This window comes from Gallus gallus, chromosome 2, assembly GCF_016699485.2.
Source record: "Gallus gallus isolate bGalGal1 chromosome 2, bGalGal1.mat.broiler.GRCg7b, whole genome shotgun sequence".
NCBI lineage: Eukaryota > Metazoa > Chordata > Aves > Galliformes > Phasianidae > Gallus > Gallus gallus.
The window spans coordinates 17,344,249-17,369,137 of record NC_052533.1 but is presented as its reverse complement, the minus strand read 5'-3'; the positions used below and the strand labels follow the sequence as shown (position 1 = coordinate 17,369,137).

General features: G+C 41.8%; 1 protein-coding gene across 5 annotated transcripts in view; it reads left to right on the top strand.

Moving 5' to 3' along the window:
• The window catches only part of ARMC3 (armadillo repeat containing 3), a 58,426-nt gene extending 46,562 nt beyond the window's left edge, over positions 1 to 11,864 (top strand). For all 5 annotated transcript variants that reach the window (XM_040691784.2, XM_025148379.3, XM_040691783.2 and 2 more), the window contains 5 exons: positions 92 to 192; positions 1,261 to 1,356; positions 6,317 to 6,514; positions 9,453 to 9,615; positions 11,042 to 11,864. In XM_040691784.2, coding sequence (XP_040547718.1) covers positions 92 to 192; positions 1,261 to 1,356; positions 6,317 to 6,514; positions 9,453 to 9,615; positions 11,042 to 11,251 — 768 coding nt within the window. In that variant the 3' untranslated portion in view covers positions 11,252 to 11,864. The remainder of the gene's footprint in view (positions 1 to 91; positions 193 to 1,260; positions 1,357 to 6,316; positions 6,515 to 9,452; positions 9,616 to 11,041) is intronic.
• The last annotated feature ends 13,025 nt before the right edge of the window (positions 11,865 to 24,889 follow it).

The following is a 24,889-nucleotide window of genomic DNA, read 5'->3' as shown; positions in this document are numbered from 1 at the left end:
TTAGAAATTTTACGTGACTCTTCTGAACTATTTTTTGTCTTCATTTCTAACTGAGAATGGCACCTTATCTTTTGCTGCAATTTTCTTGTAGATAAAACCTGGTGTAAAACTTCTATCTTTGGAGGAACTCAGTATGCAAGAGCTCACTGACCGTCGGGCCATAATCTTCATTAATGCTAAGCCTCAAGAAGAGTGAGTCATCTAGTAATATTTATGTCAATAACTCATTTTTCCATTGTTTCCACTGTTTCCAATATGAAAGTACTATATAGCGTGTACTGTGAGAGATCTGTTTTAATTTCAACAGAGTGCTACATGTCCTAGAAGGCAAGAGTGTATATAGTGTATTTCATAAAACAAAAATTTGTAAAATCACTATTTTTTCCCTTTAGACAGAAAATATGTATTCACTTGATTTGATCTGTTTTTTTTGTTAGAAAACTTAGCAAAGAAGACTCATTCACTGAACACTCTGGTTTCTCATGGTGGGACATACATTTTATTAATAGCTATAACAGAGCTTGTCATCTGCCATAATAATTATGCCATCAAAACTGAACATCAACACGCAACAGTGAAACATATGATTTGGTGATCTTCATGGACAGACAAATGCATGGAATTTTAAGCACAACATCCCAGGAAGCAGCACAAAGCTTTTGGGCTTGATAGAGAATCTATGTCAATTACTTTTTGTTTAAGTTGAAGCTAGCCTAACAAATCTTGTTGGAGTTGAATGCAGGAAGTTGGTATTGGCCTTGTTTAACTGGGAGTCATTTCGTATAAACAGTCTCACAGATCAAAGAATGCTCTACCAGTATTTTGCAAGTCCAAAATCATCTTCTCTGTCAACACATCACATATTTGGTTTACAGTATCATAAGCTTCCCTTTTAAGCTTGTATACGACACCATAAAGATGTCTGAGAATATCTGTGACAAATTAACCTTTCATGCTCATTGTTGATCCTAAGCTTGTCTTTTAACTATTGGGTTTTCTTTCTTTGACTTTCGTACAGCTTATTGCCTTTGCACCTTAGCATCAATCCTATTACCCAGTTTCTTTTGTGTCCATCATTGGTGTCCTATACTTCATTTTTGATCCTTGAATCAATATTATGTTTATTTCTATTATTTCTTCCCCTTATATATTTCTTATTAATATATTTACTGTTCTTTAAATTCAAAGCTCTATTTTCATAATTTAACATGCAAACACTGTCTTAAAAATAATACAAAAATATATCTCACTTCTTTGCAGTGTTCTTGCAATGGAGGAAAAGCCACAACATATATCTTCTGAACAGACTACCTTGTCTGTTCCTACTTCAAGGAAAAGCAGTAGAGAAAAAGTAAGGTATGATCTTAAAACGCACTAGTTGCCAGTGTTCTGTTATTGCGCTATAGCTAAAAATAGAATTCTGATTGAAAATAGTAATAGATAGTTTCCTAACAGAGTACAGTAGCTCAAATACAATATTAAATAGGTTTTCAGTCTTTCTTTCACATCCCAATTACTGTAATCTTCCTTTGTCTATCTTAGTTGTTATTTGTCCTCCCCATACTGTATTTGAACATCTCCCATTTATTTGGCTGTTTTTCCTTTTCATATCTATCAAAGGCAGTGAAATGCAATTATTTTACAGCTTGACAATTAAGCCACAGGGAAATTAGGGTAGTTCTTTCTCAAATTAAAAGCTACACCTATGAATGAGAGGTCCCTTTACTGCATCTACATCATACTACATCCATCCTTTTTCATAGATTAAATTTCTTCCAGTGAAATTCCACAAGTGACTAAAAGCAGTGAAGAGTGTGTTCAGTACTACCTCAGTTTTGACAGCAGTGAGCCTGAGAATGCCTCACTCATGGAGAGCTCCCTCTGATCCGTACAGTACACTAGGCACAGTCTTACTAGTCCTTTTTGTGGGACTTATCTGGTGAGCAGGTGGTCTTCTACCAAATAGGTACAAATCTCTAAGGGGATCTCTAAATCTCTAGGGGTCCTTTGCCACTTGTCAGGGTTGTGAATTCTTGTCACTGATAGCATTACAGAATACTAACCATGTCACTGTTGCAAAAAGGCGAGTGTATGTCATAGGAGGAAGGGCACCATGGTTGAAATTTTCAGCTTGGAGCTCATCCGTGAACCACGATATGCTACTATCTATACAGACCTTTTATTGACAGAGGTAATTGCTGATTTCTTGCACTGCTGTGTATTTCTGTGCTTATGAATCTGTGTGCCTAGGAGATTAAATGTGCCGTAAAGAAAGGCAAGGGAAAATTGGAACTTGCTTTGTGATCTCAATAACTTAATGGTATCTCCAGTGGAGGAAAAGCAGGAGCTGTCTGGAAGAAGGTCTTTTGGTCTGCATAAGCTGCAGCAGAGAAAAAGCTTTAAGGTGTTACACTCTGAATTATTTTAATTCAGAAGTGAAATGCAAATTTTTGATAGATAACAGCTACTGATGGTCAAGTGTTGAGGTTCTGACTTCAAACCAAACTGTGGGATTAATCTAGGCAAAAGTTACTGAGTTACAGTTTGGCTAGTAATTCTGTAAGTACTTTGGGAGTTCGGTTTAAATCATTTCATATTAAATACCTGAAATGAGTTTGTTGTGGTTTAACCTGGTAGCAGCTCAGCACTACACAGCTGTTTGCTCACTTCCCCCCAGTCAAGAGGATAAGGGAGAGATTGAAAACAAAATAGAACTCATGGGTTGAGATAAAAACTGTTTGCTAAGACAGAGAAAGGAAAAGGAAAAAGAAAAAAAAAAAAAAAGCAGTAATGAACTACTTGCCACCTGGATGTTGTGCAAAGTTCTTGTTTCAGGATGCAAAGGAGTGGAAGTTTCTTTAGTCTCTTACCAGGCCTGCTCTAACATCTGCTGATTTGGATGGTCCTCCTGATGTCCATCCCATGTCTATGGCAGTTTACTTAAAGGGAGCAGAAGTGATGGGGGAATACGAAGCCAATAATATTTGCTCTGTACTTGTGGGCCTTTCTGTCATTTCAGGAGATGCTCTGGAGATTGAGACTGTTTTGCACAGTCTCAAAGTGCAGAGCTTACAGACCCATTCTGACAAGATAATGTATGTGTTTACTACTGAGGGCACCCTTGGGTAGTTGCTTTTTAATGTACAAGGTCTACTCCAAACATAATGCCTCCTATTTCATTATATTGGCCCACAATGTCAGAAGCGAATGTTGGTGGTATGGCAGTAGAGGTTGAACCTTCCCACCAATATCCTATTCCAGATGACAACAGAGGGGCAGTTTGACTAAATGGTGTCTGACATGAAAAGGTATGTGAAGCAAAGGTGTGGGATTGAATTCCTCCAAGTGGGGAAAATTGCACCCACTGAATGTTTCTGGAGACCAAAATGTGAACGTGAGCCCAGTGAGTCGGTGGGTGATGCATTTCAGCAGTGGTGACAGTGACATGAGAGACAAACCATATTTCTGGGCAGCCATGCAGATTTTTGTGAGCACATCATGCAGGCTCTTGTTCATTGCTGCTGAAAATGCATAGCTAATGATGGTGACTATATTGAAAAATAGTGTTTTATAGCTGAGAATTTTCTCTATCAAGTAGTGTTACTGTGCTCTTCGTAGCTGTTGTAGTTTCCATTGAAATATACAGGAGGCATTACTTTTGGAGTGACCAATGTAATTTGCGTCAATTACAAGGTAAATAACTGCATTGTTAGCAATCTTAACTCTTGTGGAAAGCAGAAATTTTTATTTAGGAAAAAAACAAATGCCTGGCTCAATTTCCCCATAGTAAACTTGCAGGGATACAAAGACTTCTTTCTTCAAGTATAAAATAATTGCTTTTGAATGTCATAATCAAGTTGCATGATTTATAACCCCATTGTCATTCAGTTTGAATCTATAATTCATACATCATTATTACTATTAATTTGTGAGATATATGGAAGTTACTTGAAGGTCAGTCAGTGGCTGACTCCACGTCTTAAACATGCTTATACTTTTTTCTACATATTTTTTCCTTTGATCATACGTTTCTGTTCAACATTATTTTGCAAAGTACCACTGAACACAGTTTAAAACCATTGTTTTTGAAAAGTGATACTGGTTTATATAAACTGTAGTTGAAAGCTAAGAGAAAGGAGAATTATAGTTGTCTGCTGAAAGTGTTTGAATTAGATGTAGAGAAAGTGCCTAGCTGATAGTTTGACATGTATTTGCATAGACAGATAGCAACATTTTTGATCAAACAGTTGCATATCTGATATATACAACAACTGAACTAAAATGTTAACTTTAATGTAGACTGATAAATGTGTATCTCTTGTATGCTGTATTCTTATAGAGCATTCAAGAAAATGCTTTCCTATGCTCATGTACTCCTTTTTGAAAGACAAGCAAGAGATTTTGTTGTGCACAAAAGGAAAAAAAAATAGGAGTAATTGCTGGTTTTTGGTGGCAGTATAGTGCATTGGCTGCCGTTTTCCTCATGCTGGTTCTCTGGTATTCCATAGGACATCCATACTGAACTTGCAACAGGAATCCTAGCAGCTTGAAATCTATTTATCACAGTTAATTCTCCTCTGCAGTACTGCTTTGCATTTGCAGCATGTCATAGAATCATAGAACAGCTTGGGTTGGAAGGGATCCCAAGGATCATCAGGTTCCAGCCCCCCTGCCACAGACAGGACCACCAACCTCCAGATCTGGCACTAGAGCAGGTTGCCCGGGGCCCCATCCAACCTGACCTTGAACACCTCCAGGGATGGGGCATCCACGTCCCTGGGCAGCCTGTGCCAGCACCTCACCACTCTCTCTGTGAAGAACTTCATCATGAGCAGTAAGGCAATTTTCAGAAATAGGAGTGGGTCTTTTTCCGCTGACGTCATAATTCTCATAATCAAATGGGGATAAAAAAAGAGGATATGAGAAGGTTAGTAGAAGCCTACTGCGACGGTCACTGTTCATTTTATAGCGTTCAGCTGTAAGACAGTAACGCCACAGTTCCTTACGAGACAAATTTTTAGACAGATACAATGGACTGTTGAGGAGCAGGACAGAGACAGATGTGGAAGACAGCCACTTCACCAAGGAACAGAATGTAGTTGTACCTCCAGGAAATAAGCAGCAAAAAACCAAACCAGTAAGAGAAGGGTGGACACTCTTCTCTTGAGTTTTTTCTTCCTGAAAAATAGGGATGAAGGAGAATAAAAGTGATCCAACAGTCATTTGAGTAAAAAGGAATAGGAAACAAACCCTCCTGTTGTAGCATAATCACTTAGCACACTTCTCATTGGGAAGAGAAAGTTTTGGGAGGATAAAGGCGAGGAGCAGGGGAAAAAAAAAGGCAGTCAGCAAGAAATATGCCATCTATGGATGTTTATTATTTTGAAAACCTGCTAAATCAGATGCTGGATGTGTGAGAGTAGTTCATTTTGATGTTTTTCCCTTTAACAAGTTATTCTCAAGCATAATACCTAAGTGCATAAATGGAGGAGTGGTTGTTTGAGCTACTATTATAAAGTCCACTGTCTATAGAGTCAAAATAGATAATGAAAACAGTTTGCCTGCTTTTTTAGAGTGTAAGTGTAATTAATAACCAGAATAGTTTATTTAAGACAGTGGTGAATTTTCTATATTTTGAAGATTAAATCTTAATTGGTTGTCCTTCTAAAAAATGTGCTTTTTTGAAACCTATGAAAAGGGCTTTTTGTGAATATGATAAATCTTAATAGGTAAAAGTTGAAAAATATTCTGAAGACAAATTGCTTGAATTAGACTACTGATAAAGGTAAATGCCTTTCTGCTTTGTACAATGCCTGCTTAAGTCTTGAGAGTGCAATTCATTGTAAAATTTTTAAGAATAATATGAAGAGCATACAGTAATTACATTGTACCCTGAAGCACACTCTCTTGTGGCCCTTTATTTCTTTTCTTTTTCTTCCAAGAATGATGGAAGTATTATGGATTAAAAAAAAAAAAAGAAATGAAAGGCATTTTGTCATATTTCCCAGCAGAACTACTCAAGATGTATGCTGAAAAAAGACATAATGCTTACAAAACACAAGTTCTATGCATTCCCACAAATAAAAATCCTAAAATGTCTGATTCTGTGGATCTTAATAATAGCCCCAGTGAGATCCTGATTTTGTAGTTCCTACGAAACTTGTGGAATGCACAGTGTTTTATCTGAGCAAAGCAAGCATTTCATTTATTCTTCTGCGAGTTGGTTATGGGACCTGTTCAGGATTTGGACCTTAGAAGTAACAGTACTCTAAAACAGTACTCTAAATAAGTGCATATTATCTTTTTTCTATGTAAGAAAAGGGAAAGGGAAGAAAGAAGAGGAAAAAATAAAAGAAGTTGTTGAGATTATGTCTGAAGTCCAGGATGAAATAAATCTAGAAGATGTACAGTGGCAACCACCACCTGACTTCATGTTAATGAATTATATTAATGATGCTTCCAAAATAATTCTGCCACTCACCACTACTCGGGAGCAGGTTGTGGCTCTTGCACAGTGAGTACCTAATTATATTTCCGTAAATAATGCAAATAAGTTGATTTGGTATAATAACAGTTTTCTTTTCACAGGACAACTTTTTCAAGTTCTTTTTCCCACCCATAATTGGAATCAAAAACAGCTTTGGCCTGGTATTTTAATATGATCTTTGATTTTAAGTTTCTTCTTTATTATTTTATTATAATTAGTTTAAAGTACTTAAAGAAAGTATCATTTTCTCATTCTGAAAATATTCATGTTGGCAGTTTCAGGTTTTTGACATTTATATATCTGTACGGAACCTTTCCATTGAGCATTTCTGATAAATCAGGATTTCCAGCCTTTTATTGTAAACTTTCATGTTCATTCTACAAATGAATGCACAATGAAGACCGTCTTTAAAGTATTTAAAACATTTTAATTCTGAGAATTTCCTATTATTAGAGAGTTTGTTTCATGAAATATGTCCCCTCTCATTCCTCTTCACATTGCACCTATTTTGTGATTATACAGATGGCCCTTATTCTTAATTGTCATCTTGGCTGTGATAATGCCCTGAAGGTTGTTGAACAGCAATCAAACGTTAGGAGAGTAATTAATGTTTTTTTTTCCCCTGGATTTTAAAACAAACAACTAGAAAGAAGCATTACTTGCCATTATTATCTCACTGCTATTGGGGTATGGCCGAGCCCAAAAAAGTGCTGTGAACCTTTCTGTTGACTCCAGTGGGTTTTGGATGAGGGTTAAAAATCTGACCCAAATGCAAGAATTCCGTGTTCAGCAGGAAAAGGTCCGGATTCCCAGGAGATGCCCTTTTAGTTCCTTGTATGTAGAACTTTGTATAGTCGCTGCTGTCTATGCATGCACCCAGTTAGTGGGATGTAACCATTGCAGAAAAAAGTCTGTAATTAACCAAACATTATCAGTGAAGAAAAAACTGCACAGTAGATAAGACTGTTGCAACTTACGTCTGTTCCTTGCCTTAGGATCTTTCTTGCTCTGTTAGTTTAGAAACTCCTCGGGATAAGAACTCTCTTGTATTTTGTTTTCTATACCAAAAGCACAAAACATTTTTAAAAGGAGTTTTCAGGTGCTACTATAATTAACATCCTGATGGTTTAATAGTGCCCGAACATTGCAATGACGTGTGTACAGACACAGTATAACAGTTGTTATCAATGTGTGATTCATTAGTAGCGCTGGCCACTCAGCCTAGGCACCAATCACTGTCATCTCCAAGCAGTGTGGTTCCTTTCATCTTCTCCTTAGTTTAACCTTTACTATCTTAGCAGTTTCCTGACTGCCTCCTGAATCTGGTGAGTTTGGCGTCAGATCCCACCGAGTCTCTCAAAATTTGTTTTTTCTTTCTACTCACCTCCTTTTGAATGAAGCGATCCGCTATGATATGAGGAACGACTTCTCTGTTGATTGCAAAATTTGACAAGACAGGTATTCATCCTTAACTATCCAGCTGTGTATAAATGACGCTGTCTTTTCAAGGTGGAACTCATAAAATACTCTTTCAAATCTGCTCTTCAAACATATGTGTGAAATATTTGCAAATGCACAGCCTGGTGAAACGATTGTCAGGAACGGAAGTAAAATGTTTTCTGTAGGGATTTGTATTCATATGCTGCATTTTCTGTGTGTGCCTGGGTAGCATGTGCTGAATGGTCAGGGAAGGAGGAGGCAGCTGCAGGAGCCCAGGCACATCCCTGCTGTGTTTGCTGGGAGGAAGCCAGCATGGGTTAGGGAATACACCTTGGTACTGGCTGCCTCCTTTTAAACAAGTGCAGCACATCTCTGTGCATGTGCAGGAGTGGTGTGCATGTAGGCTCAGGGGCCTTTGCTCTCTTTATTGAGAGCTGGCTGCAGGCATGAGCAGCACAGGAGACTATTTGGACACCTTTGCTTCTTCAGGTTCACGCTGTAATTCCCAGCTTTGCGATACCACATTCAGTCTGCTCAGCAGTAACTCCCTGTGCTGCTGCTACCAGCACCTCCCTAAGCCCTGGATTTTGAGAAATAAGATCCTTGAATTGTTTTGCATGCAGTGTGAGGCTTAAACCCGATTGCATATGCTTACTATGGAGGCAGTGATGCGGAAGTTTGCTCTCAGTCTGAGGTAGTGGCTGTTGTGTCAGCTCTGCAGCACCTTGTCCAGAGTTACAGCCCTCAATAATACCCATGCTTTCAACTGAGGACACTGTGAGGAACAAAGGTCTGTGCATAGAGGAGCTGTGGCAGAGGGGAGGTGAAGATACGTGTAAGAGGAGGTAGGGACATACAAATCAGACTTGGATCCTATCTGTGCACAGTTACCCAGAAGACATTCTTTCAGCAGTGTTTGCATAGCTTGTGCGTTCTGATCTTCTCTTTCTTTGTTTGAACTATTATTTTTTTAAGGAAAAAGACAACCTCCTGCCCCAAATGTTGGCTTTGGCATAAGACAACACATGTAGAGACTGAGGGACCCTTTCTGGATGTAATTACTTTCTTGTGTTGAGAGTATTGTCTAATGACTTTATTTTTGTCACATATTCTGATGCTTTAATTAAAATTTCAAACAAATGCTAGGGCTGGGGATTGTACTACATAAGTAATCTGTTAGCTGCAGAGCTGAACATTGGTTTCTGAACTATTTACTCAGTGATTTCAGTTTTGATGATGATGTTCTCTGAATACTTGCTGCACACACTAGAACTCTCCAGAATCACTGCTGGCAGCTTTGACTTTGGTCTGTGATATTTATGTTTACAGTTATGTTTAACTGTAGTTAATAGTAAAAAAAAAAATAATAGTAAAAAAATCAGTTACCAAATAAAACAATTACAGCATTCATAGCAACAGTATTAGAGTTGCATATATCATTCTCTTATTGCTTCTGTACCTCCCATTTTGTGATAAATTCAAGAGGCACTGTAGGTTTAATTGATCCTGGTGTGCATTGGAACAGGTTTGTTGCAGACAAGATGGGTGGTGCAATTGAAAGAGACAAACTGCACGATTTCAGCTGGGAGCTTCACATAAGTGAAATAGAATTTGAACTGAAATCCAACATTGTGCCTATTGGGAAAGTAAAAAAAGGAACATTTTACCACAGGGCTTTACTTTTCAAGGTATGTTAACATTTACTTTACAACATACTGCTATTTTTGCTAAATGGCTATTAAAACTAGACTATACTTGCATCAGTGTAATCTAATATTTATATTAATGGAATATCTTGTGTATATGTTTAAGTCTACAGAAGTGTATACATATTTTACTGGCAAAATTGATTTCCCAGTGAACGAAAGCCAGCATTGCTTCTTTTTGTAAACATTCTTTTTCTCATTAAATTGTCTTAAGTGATATCAGCAGAACACTTGATAAATGGCAAAAAGTCAAGATATTTGTTAGATAGTCAAAACATTTTATAGTTTCTGTAAACTATAAAATATTGAATTATGCAGTTTCCTAGGTGGTTTTTTGTTGGTTTTTTTTTTCTTTTCTTTTTTTTCTTCCTCTGTCTTCATGTCAGCCTTCTTATCTCCCTTTTCCTTGGCTGTTGGGTAGCTGGCCTCTTCTGCTTGGATGAAAAGAAAAAGAGAAGAAGGGCTTAGACACTAAATGGGAAGGACCTAGGAAATAGTGTAGAGGAGAAAGAGTACAATGCAAAATACATGACATCCATGGGGAGAGAAAGTTCCTGACATATTGTGGAGGTATGAGAGAAGGAATTAATTGTGTTGAAGCAGTACTAATGTTCTCTTAGCCTCCACTGTCCTCTCACCATTATGTTTCCAAAGAAACATTTGCAGGGACAAATCCTCTCTCTTAAAGCCACTACAATCTCACCATGGAATATCCTTGTTTGTAAAAAGTACCAATCTTTCAGGATTTTATTTCTTCATAGCAGATGCATTCTAAGAAAGTGGTTTTTTGTAGCTGGAAGCCCTCGCAGCACTGCTGGGGACAACGTGGAGCTTAGGCCATGGAGGTGTTCTATGTAGTTCACCTCGCATTTCATTGCTTCATACACTGAAGATGCTGAAGGGCAAAGAGCATGCTTTGGAGTGAAGCAGGAGCCCTAAATTTAACACTGATAAAAACGTTACCTTTCTACACTTAATAGCTCATACAAATAGCAAAAATAAAAATACAATATTCATAGCTCATACACATATCATTACTTGTGTTAATGGTTCTCCAGAATATTGTGCAGAACAGAGTCTTCCAGGAAGAAGAATACATTTCAACACAGTGTGAATACTGTTCTTCATTTGAGATCTGAAAGACAGGCTGATGCATGAATATGTCGGTGTCTGAGAAGAGTAAAAAATGAATATTTTTTAATGCAGTGCATAGAATGTGGTAGAAACAGCATCTATAAGCAGTCTATCTAAGCACAACCAACAGTAAATATTTGCAGTTTGGAATGCCATGGATATTTACACAGTCTGTATCAAGAAAGCTCTTTATGGTATTTCTTTTCTTTTTAAGCATCACTTGCTATCACACAAGCTAGATGTATTAACTGATTAACTTTTCTTTCTCTTTTAGGTGATAGCAGACAGACTTGGAATTGGCTGTAGTTTAGTTCGTGGCGAGTATAACAGAGCTTGGAATGAAGTTAAATTGGTTGATGACTCTCCTCAAGGAGTAACTGGGCTTCTGCTTCCTCCTCAAGAGTATATTGTAGATCTAATGTTTGTGCCAGGCTTTCTGATGAAACAAGAAAGTGTAGAGGCTGATCAGTACAAACATATTTAATCACACTCAAATTTCTCAAAAATAAGCATTTTAAGATGATGACATGCTATTATTTATGCAACAAAAGGGGGTTGTGGTCCAGCTATCCAAAGAAAAAGCATATATTTCTGCAGTCATTTGCTGAAAGATGTTCTTCATTTTCTGAGAATTCACTTTAGATATCTGCATTTGGTATGTTGTCCTAAACATCTAATTAAACTTATTTTACATAGCCAACCTCAGTTCTTAGAAATTAGGGAGGGAGTGGAGGCCATTGATGTTGGTACTATTTTAAGACTAAGATTAAAATTTAGTAGATCAAGAATATTTGATATATTGTGCTTATTAAATAGGTTTAAATTATTTCCAAACTACATTTTTTTTTCTTATGGTCCTTCAACAGCTTACTTTCTGCCTCTGGGGAAAACATCCCATTTGTATTTCTTGGAATTTGCCATAATTATGGATAATATACTCTAGGTAAAAGTAAATACTGTTCGTTCTGGCACAGAGAAGGCAGATGATTGATAAGTTATTGCTTGCAATCTCCCTTTAATTTCTAACTGTAAGGATTCTATGATTCTACGATTTCTACCTTTCTAATAAATATGAACCAGCAAAGCAGCAGACTGAAGGTGGTAGTGCTGTCAGTGGGATTTTGATATGGGAGGACCTAATGCCTTAACCCTGCACACTTCCCTGTGTTTGCTTGTTCTGCATGTGTGGAGACTGGAGGCTGAGGTCTCTGATCAGTAGTAGGAGCATCCAGCTTGACTTCCACTTGTTTTATCTTTATGTAGGCAAGGGACAACTGCTGTCTAATTCGTGGAATTAATGCAATTCACATAGCTTCTGATTTTCTATTACTAAACAACAGCAACAGCAGAAGACTACCATTATGTCACTCCTTCAAACTCTGTATTCCCTTGCATTGTAGAAATTAAACACTTTCCCCAGTAATTCTCAGTAGCTGTTTAACTCTGGATCCTGAGAAGGATCATGGAGCAAAACAGATGTCTCTTTTCGGATCCAAGAGGAACTTTTAAAATCTTATATATATATATATGCATATATATACGTAATTTTTGCCTTCAGGCAAAAACAAACAAGTCTTTTGTTAGTGAACATGGACTTGGGATGATGATGTACTAATTCATCCCTAGCTCCTCTGCATGAATCAACCTCTTCTATTACGTTACTCCCTTGTCCAAAAATCCAACGTGTTATCAACACAGTATCAAAACAGAGGCTGTGCAGAGGCAGCAGGCTTTTACTGGCTAGCATGCCAAATTAGTTAAAATAGAAAAGTGCATTAATACACTCATTATATTCATAGCTCTCGAGGTGGTTTTTACAAGAGCCATCTCCCCCCACAACTCATTGTAGTACCTATTTTCTTCAGAAGACTGAAAATAAGCAAAAAATTCCCCAGGCAATGCAAAGCCCCAAAACAGCATGCATAGAAACCCTTTATATGCCATCACAGCAAAGCAGAAGAATAAAGAATAGCAAGAGTCTGTCTGCCCGAGTAGCCTATCTCCAGTAATGATCGATAAAGCAAAGGTTAAGAACACAGCACAAATACACTTCTACATTTCCAGAGCAGTTTGCAGTTCAGGGGCTGCAGCTCACACAGATGTCACCCAGGGGAGGATCGGGGGGCTCTGCTCCAGCACCTTTCCATGGGCTTTGCGAGACTGCTGTGTGGCTGTGGGGTGTGATTGTTTCCTGCTCTTTACCAGTATGGCCATTAGAGCAGAACTTTGCAGATAAATGAAAAGCTCTTTAGACCTCTTAATGAGCTAATTATTTTTCTATTATAAAAACGCTACCTCTGACACTGAAAGATATCGGGCATATTGGGATGACTTTACCTGGCCTTCCTTGTCCACTATCACCAGGCAGAATTCACACTTCAGGTACAGGTGGTGTACGTGAAGCAATGCCAGCAGTGTGGGGGCAAAACTGCGCGCGTGTGTCTTTGACCTATAAAAATGTTATTTGTAGGACATAGCAGGAACTCGTGTGTTGGAGGCTCAGTGAGCTAGTAAAAGCTTCTTTCTCATTAAGGAGGGAGCCTATTTGCATGCTAATTAACCAGCCTGCTCTTCCAGCTCATTGATGTTTCACTGACGTGCTGAGATGCCATCTATGGAAACTGTGCACAAAGCAGAACCAAAGACAGCTCCTGCTTGAAGCTGAATAAATGCTGAGGGACATTTATTCATATTTAAGGCAAATGGCAGGCTGGAAGGTCTGACCTCCCCAGGCTGGGCAGCCGCAGCCAAAGGCCTGGTTTAGGCTATAAGACAAAAAACTCCTAACTCTTTAGTAAAAGGCTCTCCTAAAAAGTGCAGCGTTGTTTGGTTGTGCAGCATTTTCTAGTCTTCCTCAATCTGCCCACTGCTGCCTGTTGCTCCCTTGTGACTGCTGCAGAAAACTGCCAAATACAACAAACTCCTGTATGGATTCCATAGCATGCAACACGTTCCCTTTGAGGTGCTAGCATCATTCAGGCTTGCTCCAAAGCACAGTGCTGCCTTCCTGTGGAGCAGGAGCTGCTCCAGGGAGCCCATCCCCTGCTGCAAAGGGCTGTGCCGAGCACTGGGGTACCAGGGAGCTGCCAGCCTGCAGGCCCTGCTCCCCGCTGCTCTGTTCTTCTCTTTCATGCTGTCTCCATGAGATGTCCCTAGACTGTCTCATTGTTTCTGATGTTAGTTTATTGTGTTAATGTATGTCCTTCGACAAATGAGCAGCTCTTCCTAGTTATAAAAGGATTTAAGAATTTGGTGGGGAAAAGCAAAACAAAACAAAAAAAACCACCAGAAAGAGTAATGGCAATGGAGTGTATTAAATTCCTTTTTAATTCAGCTACTCTGCACAGGAAGCTTTTAGTGACAGAGCTTGAAAGAAGAGTCCTTAAAGGCCAAGTGTCAAAAGGATATTCTAGGGTCAAAAGGATTTTCAAAATGTCATTAATTTTAATTGGCGTTAGGGAACAAATTAGAAAGGATATAGGTGGAGTTCTGCTCCATGTCCCAAGATAAAACAGATTTTGTTAATGACATCTAACATCTGAAGTTGCAAAACTGGCATGTTTTCTTATAAATGGGCCCCTCTTCAGACACAATTTACCCGTGGTAGATTGCTGCTGCCATACAGCCTCTTCTCCCAGTGACAGCAATAGGATGAGAGGGAATGGCCTCAAGCTGTGCCAGGGGAAGTTCAGGTTGGGTGTTAGGAAAAATTCCTTCTCAGAAGGTGGTGGTGCATTGGCACAGCTGCCCAGGGAGGCGGTGGAGTCACTGTCCCTGGAGGTGTTGAAGAGCTGTGCAGATGTGGCACTGAGGGATGTGGTCAGTGGGTGTGGTGAGGGTGGGTTGGGGTTGGACTGGGTGATCTCAGTGGTCTTTTCCAGCCCTGATGGTTCTATGATTCTCTGATACTATCTGTGAATCCCTCAGGCAATCCTTCTGGTCAGAACGACCTCTCGCACTGCTCCACTCTCCGACACAGTTCTTATTTCTCAAATAACATACGCATTTGAGGAAATCACAATCTGTTTCTAGATAGCTGGAAAAGAAGAGGTCTCCCAAAGCCCAGGGCCAAACAACTCATTTTGAGATACTCCCATCTCCCTGAGCCACGTGCTGTGAATTGGTCCTTCTCGGTAGAGTGGTTCCTGGGCAGTGGTGATGGGCACTCAGCCCCAGCACTAAGGTGGGGATGAGTGAACAGCACAAAGCAAGGGAATGGCTCCATGTGTCTTCAGTGAGTGAAGGGGTGGGTTTCACTGTGAGTTGGAGGAAATAAGGAGTTTTAGGATATCTTTCAGCAGCTTGGTTTTGTGCTTCTCCTTTAGAATGATTAGAAAATGCATTACAAGTATGCCTTTTGGGGAGCATCTGAGAGAGAAGGAAGGGTTTGTAACAGCATTTATGTGAATCCCAGATTTAACGATACAACCAAATGAATGAGTGGGAACAAAGCCTGTCCTGGTGAGCCCTGTTCCTCAGGAGCTGCCGCTCATGAGGGAGGAGGAGAGCTGTTGTTGGGGAACGCAGCCCACTGGAGGGAGGAGCAGAGCTTACCCCGCTCCTCAATCATTTCTATTTCACTTTTTTATGATACAGTCATGAATTAGTTCTTTCTGCATTTGTAATTAGAGAGTAGAGCAGATGGTCAGGGCTTAGTTCAGGGCGATAAATCCATTAAGATAACCTACAGGAAGCTGCTGCTGTAGCAGTTGCCAAATAATTACTTGATGTTTTGTTCAGGCTTTGGGCGCTGGGTGGAAGGAGAAGCAGCACGGTTTTTTACTGCCTGAGCTACAAGGGATGAGAAAACACACACATGGCTGTGGGGAATGTGTTATTCCTGGCCACGTGGCTCAAGAGGGATGACAGGGAATGGACTCAAGTTGCGTCAGTGGTGGTTCAGGTTGGATATTAGGAAAATCTTCTCTGAAAGAGTGGTCAGGCACTGGAATGGGCTGCCCAGGGAGGTGGTGGAGTCACCGACCCTGGAGGTGTTCAAGAAAAGGGTAGATGTAGTACTAAGGGTCATGGTCTAGTGGGCAGTGGTGGTGGTAGACAGACAGGTGGACAAGATGATCTCAGAGGTCTTTTCCAACCTTCATGATTGTATGATTCTATGAACAAAAACCGCCTAAGCATGGATTTGGGTTTGCAGAAGGATGTTCGTGTGATTTCTGCACCTCAGAGCTCCCTGCCCAGCTGGATGGTGACACTCATCTCCAGAGCTGGCAGCCGAGGCAGAGCTGGGCTGGGACATGATCAGAGCTGTGATGAACAGGAGCACTCTGTGCACCCCCTTAAGTAGACACTGAGCTTTTTGGGAGGGACCCATCCCTCAGTGCAGTGTGTCCGTGTACCACAGTCAGAAGGCATTTGTAGCAATAAGCCAGCTGAATGACAGTCTGGGGAGAATTTACTTTAAATTTTACATACTGCAGCTAGGGGAGACCTTCAGCTGCTTCCCCTTGTGCGTAATGAGAGAAAAAAAAAAAAAAGGAAAATTAAGTAACAGCTTAATTGGCTTTTATAGCAGTCTGCAGGGGGAAGTGCAGGCCTGTTCTCTGCCTAGCTACAGAGCATGGTGTGTGCTGTAACCAGGGGAGGCCATATTACTGTCATGACAGGACAGTGATTTTTTTTATTTTTATTTTTTAACAAGATCAGAAAAACAAAATATCTCCGTTTGAGGGCTGCTTTTTGCCTGGGAAGGACTTGTGAAGTGGCTGGAGGGTGGCAGGTCGGGCACTGGGTGAAGAAGGGGCTGGCGGCGGCCGAGGAGCTGCTGCTCTGCTGCCTCCTCTCACCTATGGTCTGCCCAGCGAGCAGGGCTGGCAGCCAGCGGGGTGCAGGGCTGGTGGGGTGCAGCAGTGGGCCCTGCAGCAATGGGTCCTGCAGTAATGTGTCCTGCAGCAATGGGTCCCGCAGTGATGGGCCCTGCCGTGATGTGTGCTGCAGAGAGTGACACGGCTCTGACTGCAAGATGTCAAATGTGAAATGGGGATGTTGGCATTAGCCGGATCTGCGATTTGTGCTCACTGTGACCAACAAGCAGCTTGCAACATTGTGGGCAGTAAAGAGGATAGCGATGCCAGGGCTGATGAGCGTGGTACCTTCTGCTCCCGCTGCTGCCCTGCTTGCACAGCCCATGTGCTGCAGTGCCATGCGGAGCACGAGGAAGAGGGCACAGCAACAGACCTGCCTCGTTTCACTTCTCACTGCCTCCGTTTTTTTATTGAATTTTGTCTTCAAAAATTCAACCAGCGGTTAAATCAATGTCAATTACATTAAAATGCACACGTTTCAAGACTAATCACTTTCTCTTACCCTTCTGCATTTCCTGGTACCAAAGGCAGAGCGTTGACCTGCCTGTTGGGGGCTGGGGACAGGGCCAGTGGCAGAGATGCAGATAGCACACCACCTTCACAATTACTTGATCAGTATAGCAAAGAGCAATGCTTGTAATGTGCATTTAAGAGAGCAAAAGCATGAGCATTTCTGCATGCAGCCTTGCTCTCTGTGAAACCAATCCATAACAGCCACAAACAAATGTCTCAACGGGATTTTTTTTTCCCTGGCACCGATTAGTGTGCACACTACATCTCCTGACTGCAGCGTGAATTTAGTTGTAATCTGACAGCAGTGAGAGGTGACTGACGCCTGCCCAGCTCACTGCTTTGGATGCCCCACTCGGACCACAGTGTGTTCAGACAGAACTGTTCTGAGCAGTGTAGTAGCTCAATATCTGCTGGTCACAATGCTGATCTTTTTGTTCACAGCGTGATTTTGTTTGCTTTCAAAGTTTTTCTTAACTCTGTCCATGTTGTTCATCCCCTCTGAGGACTGGCCTAGGATTCTTTATGGTTCTGCCTGTCTGTGTATAGCATGTGCTCACGTTGCACTTGTCATGGATTTAATTTGATTCTTGGATTCAATAGTGCCATCATTCTCAGTCTTCAGGAACCTCGCTCTATTCCAGGCAAGCTAAAATTGTTGTTGAAAAATTTTAATATAAAGACACTACTCAAAAATACCATTCAGAGATCTATGGCCGTGGGTGGCAAAGTGTGTGGGAGGATAGGGACAGGTATCTGTCACGACTGTCACCTCCAATGGCTCTGGAACGCAGCCCTGAACAAGTGCAGAATCCTAAAAAGCAAACAGAATGTTTCAGAAAGATATCCCCTGATCCTGGCAATGCCAAAGAGTTACAGCTTGCTGCACTTTTCATCATCCGAAGGGCCAAGGAGTAATCAGCAAAACTCACTCACATTTTAGTAGTCCCACAGGGCCAGTGCAACAGTCCAAAGGAGAGTGGAGGCTAGCAGGGGGTTATCATGGCCTGAATGAAGTCATGGCACCTCTGAGCGCTGCCATGCTGGACATGCTAGAGCTTCAGTATGAACTGGAATCAAAGGCAGCCAGGTGGTACGCCCCAGGGTGCTGCGGGGAGCATGGGCACTAAGCATGCTCCATGGGATGGACTGTGCAAGCTGTGCCCAGGCCCTTGTCTGCACAACCAGGGCACTCATTCCAGACCACAGATGGAAGAGGAGGGTCCCTCTGCAGAGCCACTTTGAAGCTGTGGAGCCCCATACCAGGGGTTTGGTGCTTGAGATCCTGAGTGCTTTGTAAGTTCCTTGGAGGTGGCGACTCCAGCACTGAAATCTGGGTGGTTTATGTCTGACTGGTCTCCAAGTTTCTGGGACAGGGGAAAGTCTTCCCTATTAATCCAAAGGCATCCCTCCTTCATTTCTTTAAGGTTGCTAATGTTTATTCTTCAAAGCCCCACTGAGAAGCCCTTGTTTTATGATTTTTCCCATGTGTTCAATCTGATTCCTACTTGCTTGATCTGGGTGGTGATCTTTTAAAGCCCTACACTACTGACTTATCTTTTTTCTCCTGGGATCTATCTGCAGAACATGGAACAGGGAGCACACTGCCATGTGTGCAGCGCGCCCTGCCCAGGTAACATCCCCTTGATCTCTCAGCATCCTGGCCACATCCTGACTGCGCCAGGAGGAGCTGTGTCTGTTCACGGGAGGAATGGAAAGCTGAGTTAGCAGAGAGGAGCAGTCCCTTGGTGCTGGAGTGCTACCTGTGAGATTTCCAGGGTGCCACAGGTGCATGCTGTGCCTTTTCCCCACAGCTGAAAGTCTCCAGCAGCCAGCACTTGTTGCACCAGGATCTGCATTTTCCTCCTGTTGCATTCGCTGCTCTCTCTGGCTGACAACAGTTCTCCATTTGAGAGCTCCCTGAGCTACAGACTGCCACAAAGCCCATGTGTTGGTGCTGGGTATCACTGCATGCTCGCTCTGATTTTGTGTTTCCCACAGCCACCTCCCGGTGCTCAGCACACTGGCCTTTCCTCTGCCTTGGCACGGCTCTCGCTGTTCTCATTGCTGCCCTACTTGCACCAGCCCTTGACACCTTGCCGCCCCTCCTCCTTCTTGCTCCCTAAATTAAATTCCACTATTTTTGCCTTTTTAGTTGCATTTACTATTATAAACCTGCCTGTGAATGACTGTGCCATTAACCTCTGTGCTCTTTACAATACTGTATACTTTGCAACTTCATTAAAGTCTGAGTAAAAGGAAATAGAGTGCCTCAGTGTAGGACATGCAGATGGTGTTCTGTTCTCTGTAACTGAACCAGAAAGGACATTTCCTCATTTTTGATCCAGAAAACAGCTTTTGTACCTTTCCAACTAAGATGTCATTGAGATACAGCCGATATGCCCTTTCTTGGGTGATTCTTTTGTGACTACTTGAAAGGATGCATCATACATCAGAATATCAGATGGGAAGCTGAGGGGTAAGATATCTGGGTAGTAGGAGGGGGGAAAACATGCAATGGCTGTATTTAAACAAATAAAGCTAAAAAGTTATATAGATAGACAGATATACTTTTCTTTATATATATAAAGAAAAATAATGTTAGAATTGGAGGCTGATGACTGTAGATAGTTTGTTGTTGCTATACAAACGGACCTTTGCCGCAGTTTGCGTTTTTCCATAGAAGCCCGCTAATCAATGCTTTCAGATAAAACGATTTCAGAAGCTTGTGCAGCACTGCAGAATCTTCTAAAGGCAATAACAAAACCTACAAACACCTCGGGAAAATTCACATAAATTAGAGACATTTTAAGTCGCTCAGCTGTGGGAGAGTTCCTTCTGCTCCTTCAAACGCTCCTTCAATGTGGGCACCCTTTGTGTCAGACGATGGCCATTGGCAGGCGGGCACCGAGCGGTGTGAGCGCTGAGGGGAATTGCTTCTGCCTTTAACCTAATAACCATCCGCCCATACAACCCGACAGCCATGCTGCTTTTTGCAGCGTCCTGCTCTCAGAGGATACGGCTACTTGGTTTAAAGCACGAAATAACGCAAAACCTTGCAGGCTGATAGAGGAGATGTGAAAAAGAAGAAAACAGAAAGAAAGGGCCTTTCAAGGAAATTGAAAATGGTTAAGTGTGCAAAGTGGCCTGAAAATATTTTTTTTTTCCATGAATGCATTATGTTGCAAAGGACACCAACAATCAGGGAAAATGGTATTTGATAAGAGATTCATTCATCGTGTTTATTTCCCAGTGCATTAAAAATGCCCTTTCTTTTTGAAATGCATTAGATCATTAGCTACAGGTAAACATGAAGCGTTTCCCACTCTCCTTCCAAGTATACGCGGGTGTGTATGTATTTGTACCTTAATTTATCACTTTCTGCTACCAAATTTTCATTTGAAAGAGTTAGAAATACATGCAACAAACCTCTAGCCTGTAGAGATTGCAAATTGCGGTGCTTTAATGAAACCTCAAACCCTCCGTGAGCCATAAACCTACAGCTGAGATTCATACAGCAAAAAGCACTTTTTAGAATTATCTGGATTCCATCCAGGACGACTGAAATAGGGATCAAAGTAAATGACATGTGCTGGAGGAATGGTGTGTTGAAGGCTAATCTAATGCATATGTTTAGGGAAAGTCCATTTATCCATAAATTAAGCGGTGAAATACTTCAAAGGACAAATATGATCTTAAACAGCAATATTTTGGGGTACTAAGATGTTTCTATTAGGGAATCTAAGGGATGTTACCATTAGTAAAACCACGCAGAGGCCGTTTCCATGCAGACTGGTTTAACAGCTCTGAAGATCAATCCATCAGCAGTGGAAAACACCTACAATGAACCCAGGTATTGTGAGTGGCAAGTAAGGGATGGAGTCAGCAGGGGTCGGATGCAAAACCCACACAGAGTTACAGCAGAAAGAGCTTCCTGGGCTCTGTGGGGTTTCAGAGGGAGCCTGGTGTGTCTTCCCTATGTCTGAATCAGCAGAAGGGTCCTTGTGTCAGCAAATGAAGAATTCCTTTTGAAGATAAAAGGAGAATTACTCGAGTATGCACCAGGGAAATTCAGGGCATATGGGTGTTTGAGCTCACCCAGGTTACCATTTGGGAACCTGTGCCCAGCAGGCACGGGGTCTGAGGGATTTTGAAGAGCAGAGAGCCTGCTTTGGCTGAAAGCAATAGGACCGGAGCCCAGAACACCCTCACACAAGGACGAGAACCTGCAGAGCACATTTGTTTGGCGCAGCCTCCTCCATGTTCTTTTTCTCCCTGGTTTCATGGAGATGGGGAGGAAGCAGGACATTTCTCATGCATCTTCACTGATCAGTGTAACAGCCTGCACAGCAGCCCCCACAGAAACCAGCCCTTGGTCATCTCTGTTTGCAAATCCTCTTTTATCTCCATAGTTACACTGCTCCAAGAAAGCCACGTCCGGTAATTACAAAAGGCATGCTGAAGCTGTAATGCCGTTCTCTGGGTTGCATTTGTCAAGCTTGTTGGCCGGCTTGTTTATCGTGTCTCTCTAAAAGGCTCTTTTTTGAGACGATTCTAAGACTTGTCTTCACTGTATCAGGAGCCTACCTTAATACGCGTGTTTCTTTTCACCGTTGTTTTAAACCGTACACTGAGTGATGTAATAATCCCCTCCATCAAAGCTCCCGCTGGTGTCTCCGTCCACCACTAGGTGCCAGTAGGAGCATTGCTTTTGGGAGGCGGGAGGCTGAGATGGGCGATCTGGAGGGGCCGGCTGTGGGTCTCCAAGCATTTCTTGTAATGGCGTGTGAGTATGTCTTCATTTGTCTCTACGTCATCCTACAGTAGAGAGAAGAGAATAATAACTCTTTGCTTGCAATTCAGTTACTGCTATCAGTATCTTTAAATTGATGGGATTTTCACATTTCTGTGTGCTAAACCCCCGAAATGTTTTCTGATCCTATTTACGATATGCTCTAGGTTTTAATATGCAGCTGAGCAGGGTTGGTAATCCTGCACGTTAACAGAAGGCACCCACAAGGGGACAAGCTGTAGTGCTTTTTCTTATGGCAGTGGGTATCTCTCGGGCAAAGCAAATCTTGTGCTGACAGCATTTTCCCATCGGTGGGTTAAGCTTTGAGCAAGGCCCTGTTTTACTGACCATCTGGGCTGTGGCACACTGCTGGCTGCACACAGAAGCCACCACCCCAAGGAGCTGCCTTGGTGGGCCAGCACAGCCACTCTCCATACTCACTTTGGTTTTGTGTCACATTCCGTAAACTGTGCTCTCAGAGGTTGTGCTCCATTGTGCCAGGCTTCGAGCTGCAACTTCACAGGTGTAGTTCAGCTACCAGTGTGTTTAGTTACTGGGAAAAAAAAAAGCTTCTTTCAAGCTTTGTAACATGCCAAACTGTCAGTGAAACAGAAATGGCAAAAGCTCCTGTTGTGGGCTGGTCAAGAATTCCCTTTGGAAAAGAGATTCCAACACAGTTCAGTGCCAGTGAGAAAACTTCGACAGTGCCAAATATTGTTAATATTAGTACACGATGAGGAAAGAAGCTGGTGCTCTTATTAAAAGCAGATGGTTTCTTGGCATCTCTGTTCTTAATCAACAAGAAAGTCTGGTTTCCACTATAGTTCAGAAAATAAGTACAGTTAAGGGACTGGATGGCTATTGTTTTCTGAGGCATATGGTACTTGTGGCAGACATGAAAGCAATACCAATATGTGAGATGACCAGACAGTCTGCTGACATCTACGGGAACAGAAGTTGTCTTCTCTGTTACAATGAATGGATCCACCTGAACACAGAGAATGGTGGCAGTGTTGGAAAAATTCTGTCCCCCTTCCTGGTATAAAATATGTGCACGAGTAGAGTTCTAAGTATCAAGAGCATACGGTTGGTTTTGGATGGGGAAAATGATGAGATTGGTGAGAGTGTAGCTGTTCAAATAGAGCTGAAGGCTGGAACTTAGAACATTTGTTCAGAGAACCTCAGGTGAGCTGCTGGAAGGGATTTAGTCCAACCATTCATCCCATTACAGAGTCAGTGCTTCCTAATGCAGTCCAACCAAATATTTGCTTAAGACGTTCTTAAAATCCACATCCTCACAATGTGATGAGGTGGGTTGCTTAGGTCTCCCAACCGTTGGTTAGGCTCTGGGGAAAAGGCTGGGTTCTCTTTGCAGCAATGCAGGCTTAGTGCTGTTTGCCCCACAAACACTGTTCTCTCATTTCATAGAAGCTGCCCTTCTAGGACACTGTCTTTATTCCCTCAGTCATCTCCCTCCTAGACTAGAAAGGGCCAACCCCTTCAACCCTTCCATTTTATGTGGTGTTTTGCAGAGGCTGATCCTTCTGCTGCCCTGTTTTCTCTCCTTTCAATCCTTTTTCTTGAAGCGCACTACAAAGCTGGACGTGATGCAGCAGCTGGGCCCAACCTGCCTCACCAATTAGTGGCTGTGTGGGTGCCCCTGCCTACACGCCTTCACCTTTCCACAGCCCGTGACCCACAGATGCATTGTGACCTGCTGTAACACCCAGGAGCTTTCGTAAAGAACTGCCACCACAGCCATTTCTTCCCAACCCTAAATCTCTGCTCTTTATTACTTCTGTTAAGGTGTGAAAGTATGCAATTGAGTTTAAGGAACTGCATCTTCAGGGGATTGATCTACTTGCCTAACCAACTGTTAATTGAGGTTGCTTTTTATTCTGTTATTCTCCTCCAGTGGTCTTGCAGCCCCCTCTAGAAGCATTAGGTATCATCTGTGAACATCAGAGGCACTCTCTATAGTCAGTTACCACAATGTAGTTCATGTTTGCAGTAATAACAGGTTTGGGGTTTATTTTCCCACGATGTAAGAGACCTTTAGCCAAAGCAGTCCTCTCTGTGAACCATAAATGCAGTCCTGAAGGAGAGCCTAACTAAAACTCTTTCAGGAAATGGAACCAGTGGAAACATGGAGTCTTTCTTCTTTTAAATCAGTGACTTGGATTCTGTGTCCAATAGCAGAGCTGAAGTACGATTTGCTCCAGGAAGTTCCTCTTATAAAAAGAACACTGTAATAATGTAATGATCTGTGTAGTATCCTCAGACTGCTGTTATCGCCCGTGTGCTTCAGAATCTGAAAATAAAAATGAATGTGAAGCTTTCTGTATTTAGGGAAGAAACAAAAGCAAAACAACAACATTAAAATACACGTTCAGTAATGGGATCCTTTTGTTGAAAACATGCCCAGTCTGTTCTTCCTTGCACAAGTTTGTAAATACTTTGTATTCCTCCAAGCATTGCCACTGTGGTTTGCTGTAACAGGAAAAGAAATCATGTTTGTTAAATTGAGCTTTCCTGCTTTCAGATTTTTTTCAGCAAAAATAATCTCTAAGTCAGAACATCAGCTTCATGAAACTGGCTGGGCTTAAATGCCTCCCTGCTGAGAGTTACTAGGCAACATCTCATTTGGCTTCACCTATAACAGGCTGTTTCCATTCTCCCTGGCTCTGTTGCCTCAGTAATAAAAAGGGTGTGTTCACTCAGACTTTTGCGGCCTGGTGTAGTCTTAAAAGTGTTTAACGTCTTTAGAAAGCTCCAGTGCACTGAATTTACCTTTCCTCTTCATCTCGTATCTTTGGAGCTCTGCATTTTTTCTCATTCTCCCTGTGCTTTCTAAGCAATTTCATAACCCTTTTACAAACATCAAACGGGCGCAGTGATAATCACAGCCAGCCTAAAACAGAGCTGCACCAGAGCCCTGGAAGGTGTGAAGCAGCAAGAATATCTGCAGCTATTGTTGTGGCACAGTGTCACAGCTGGC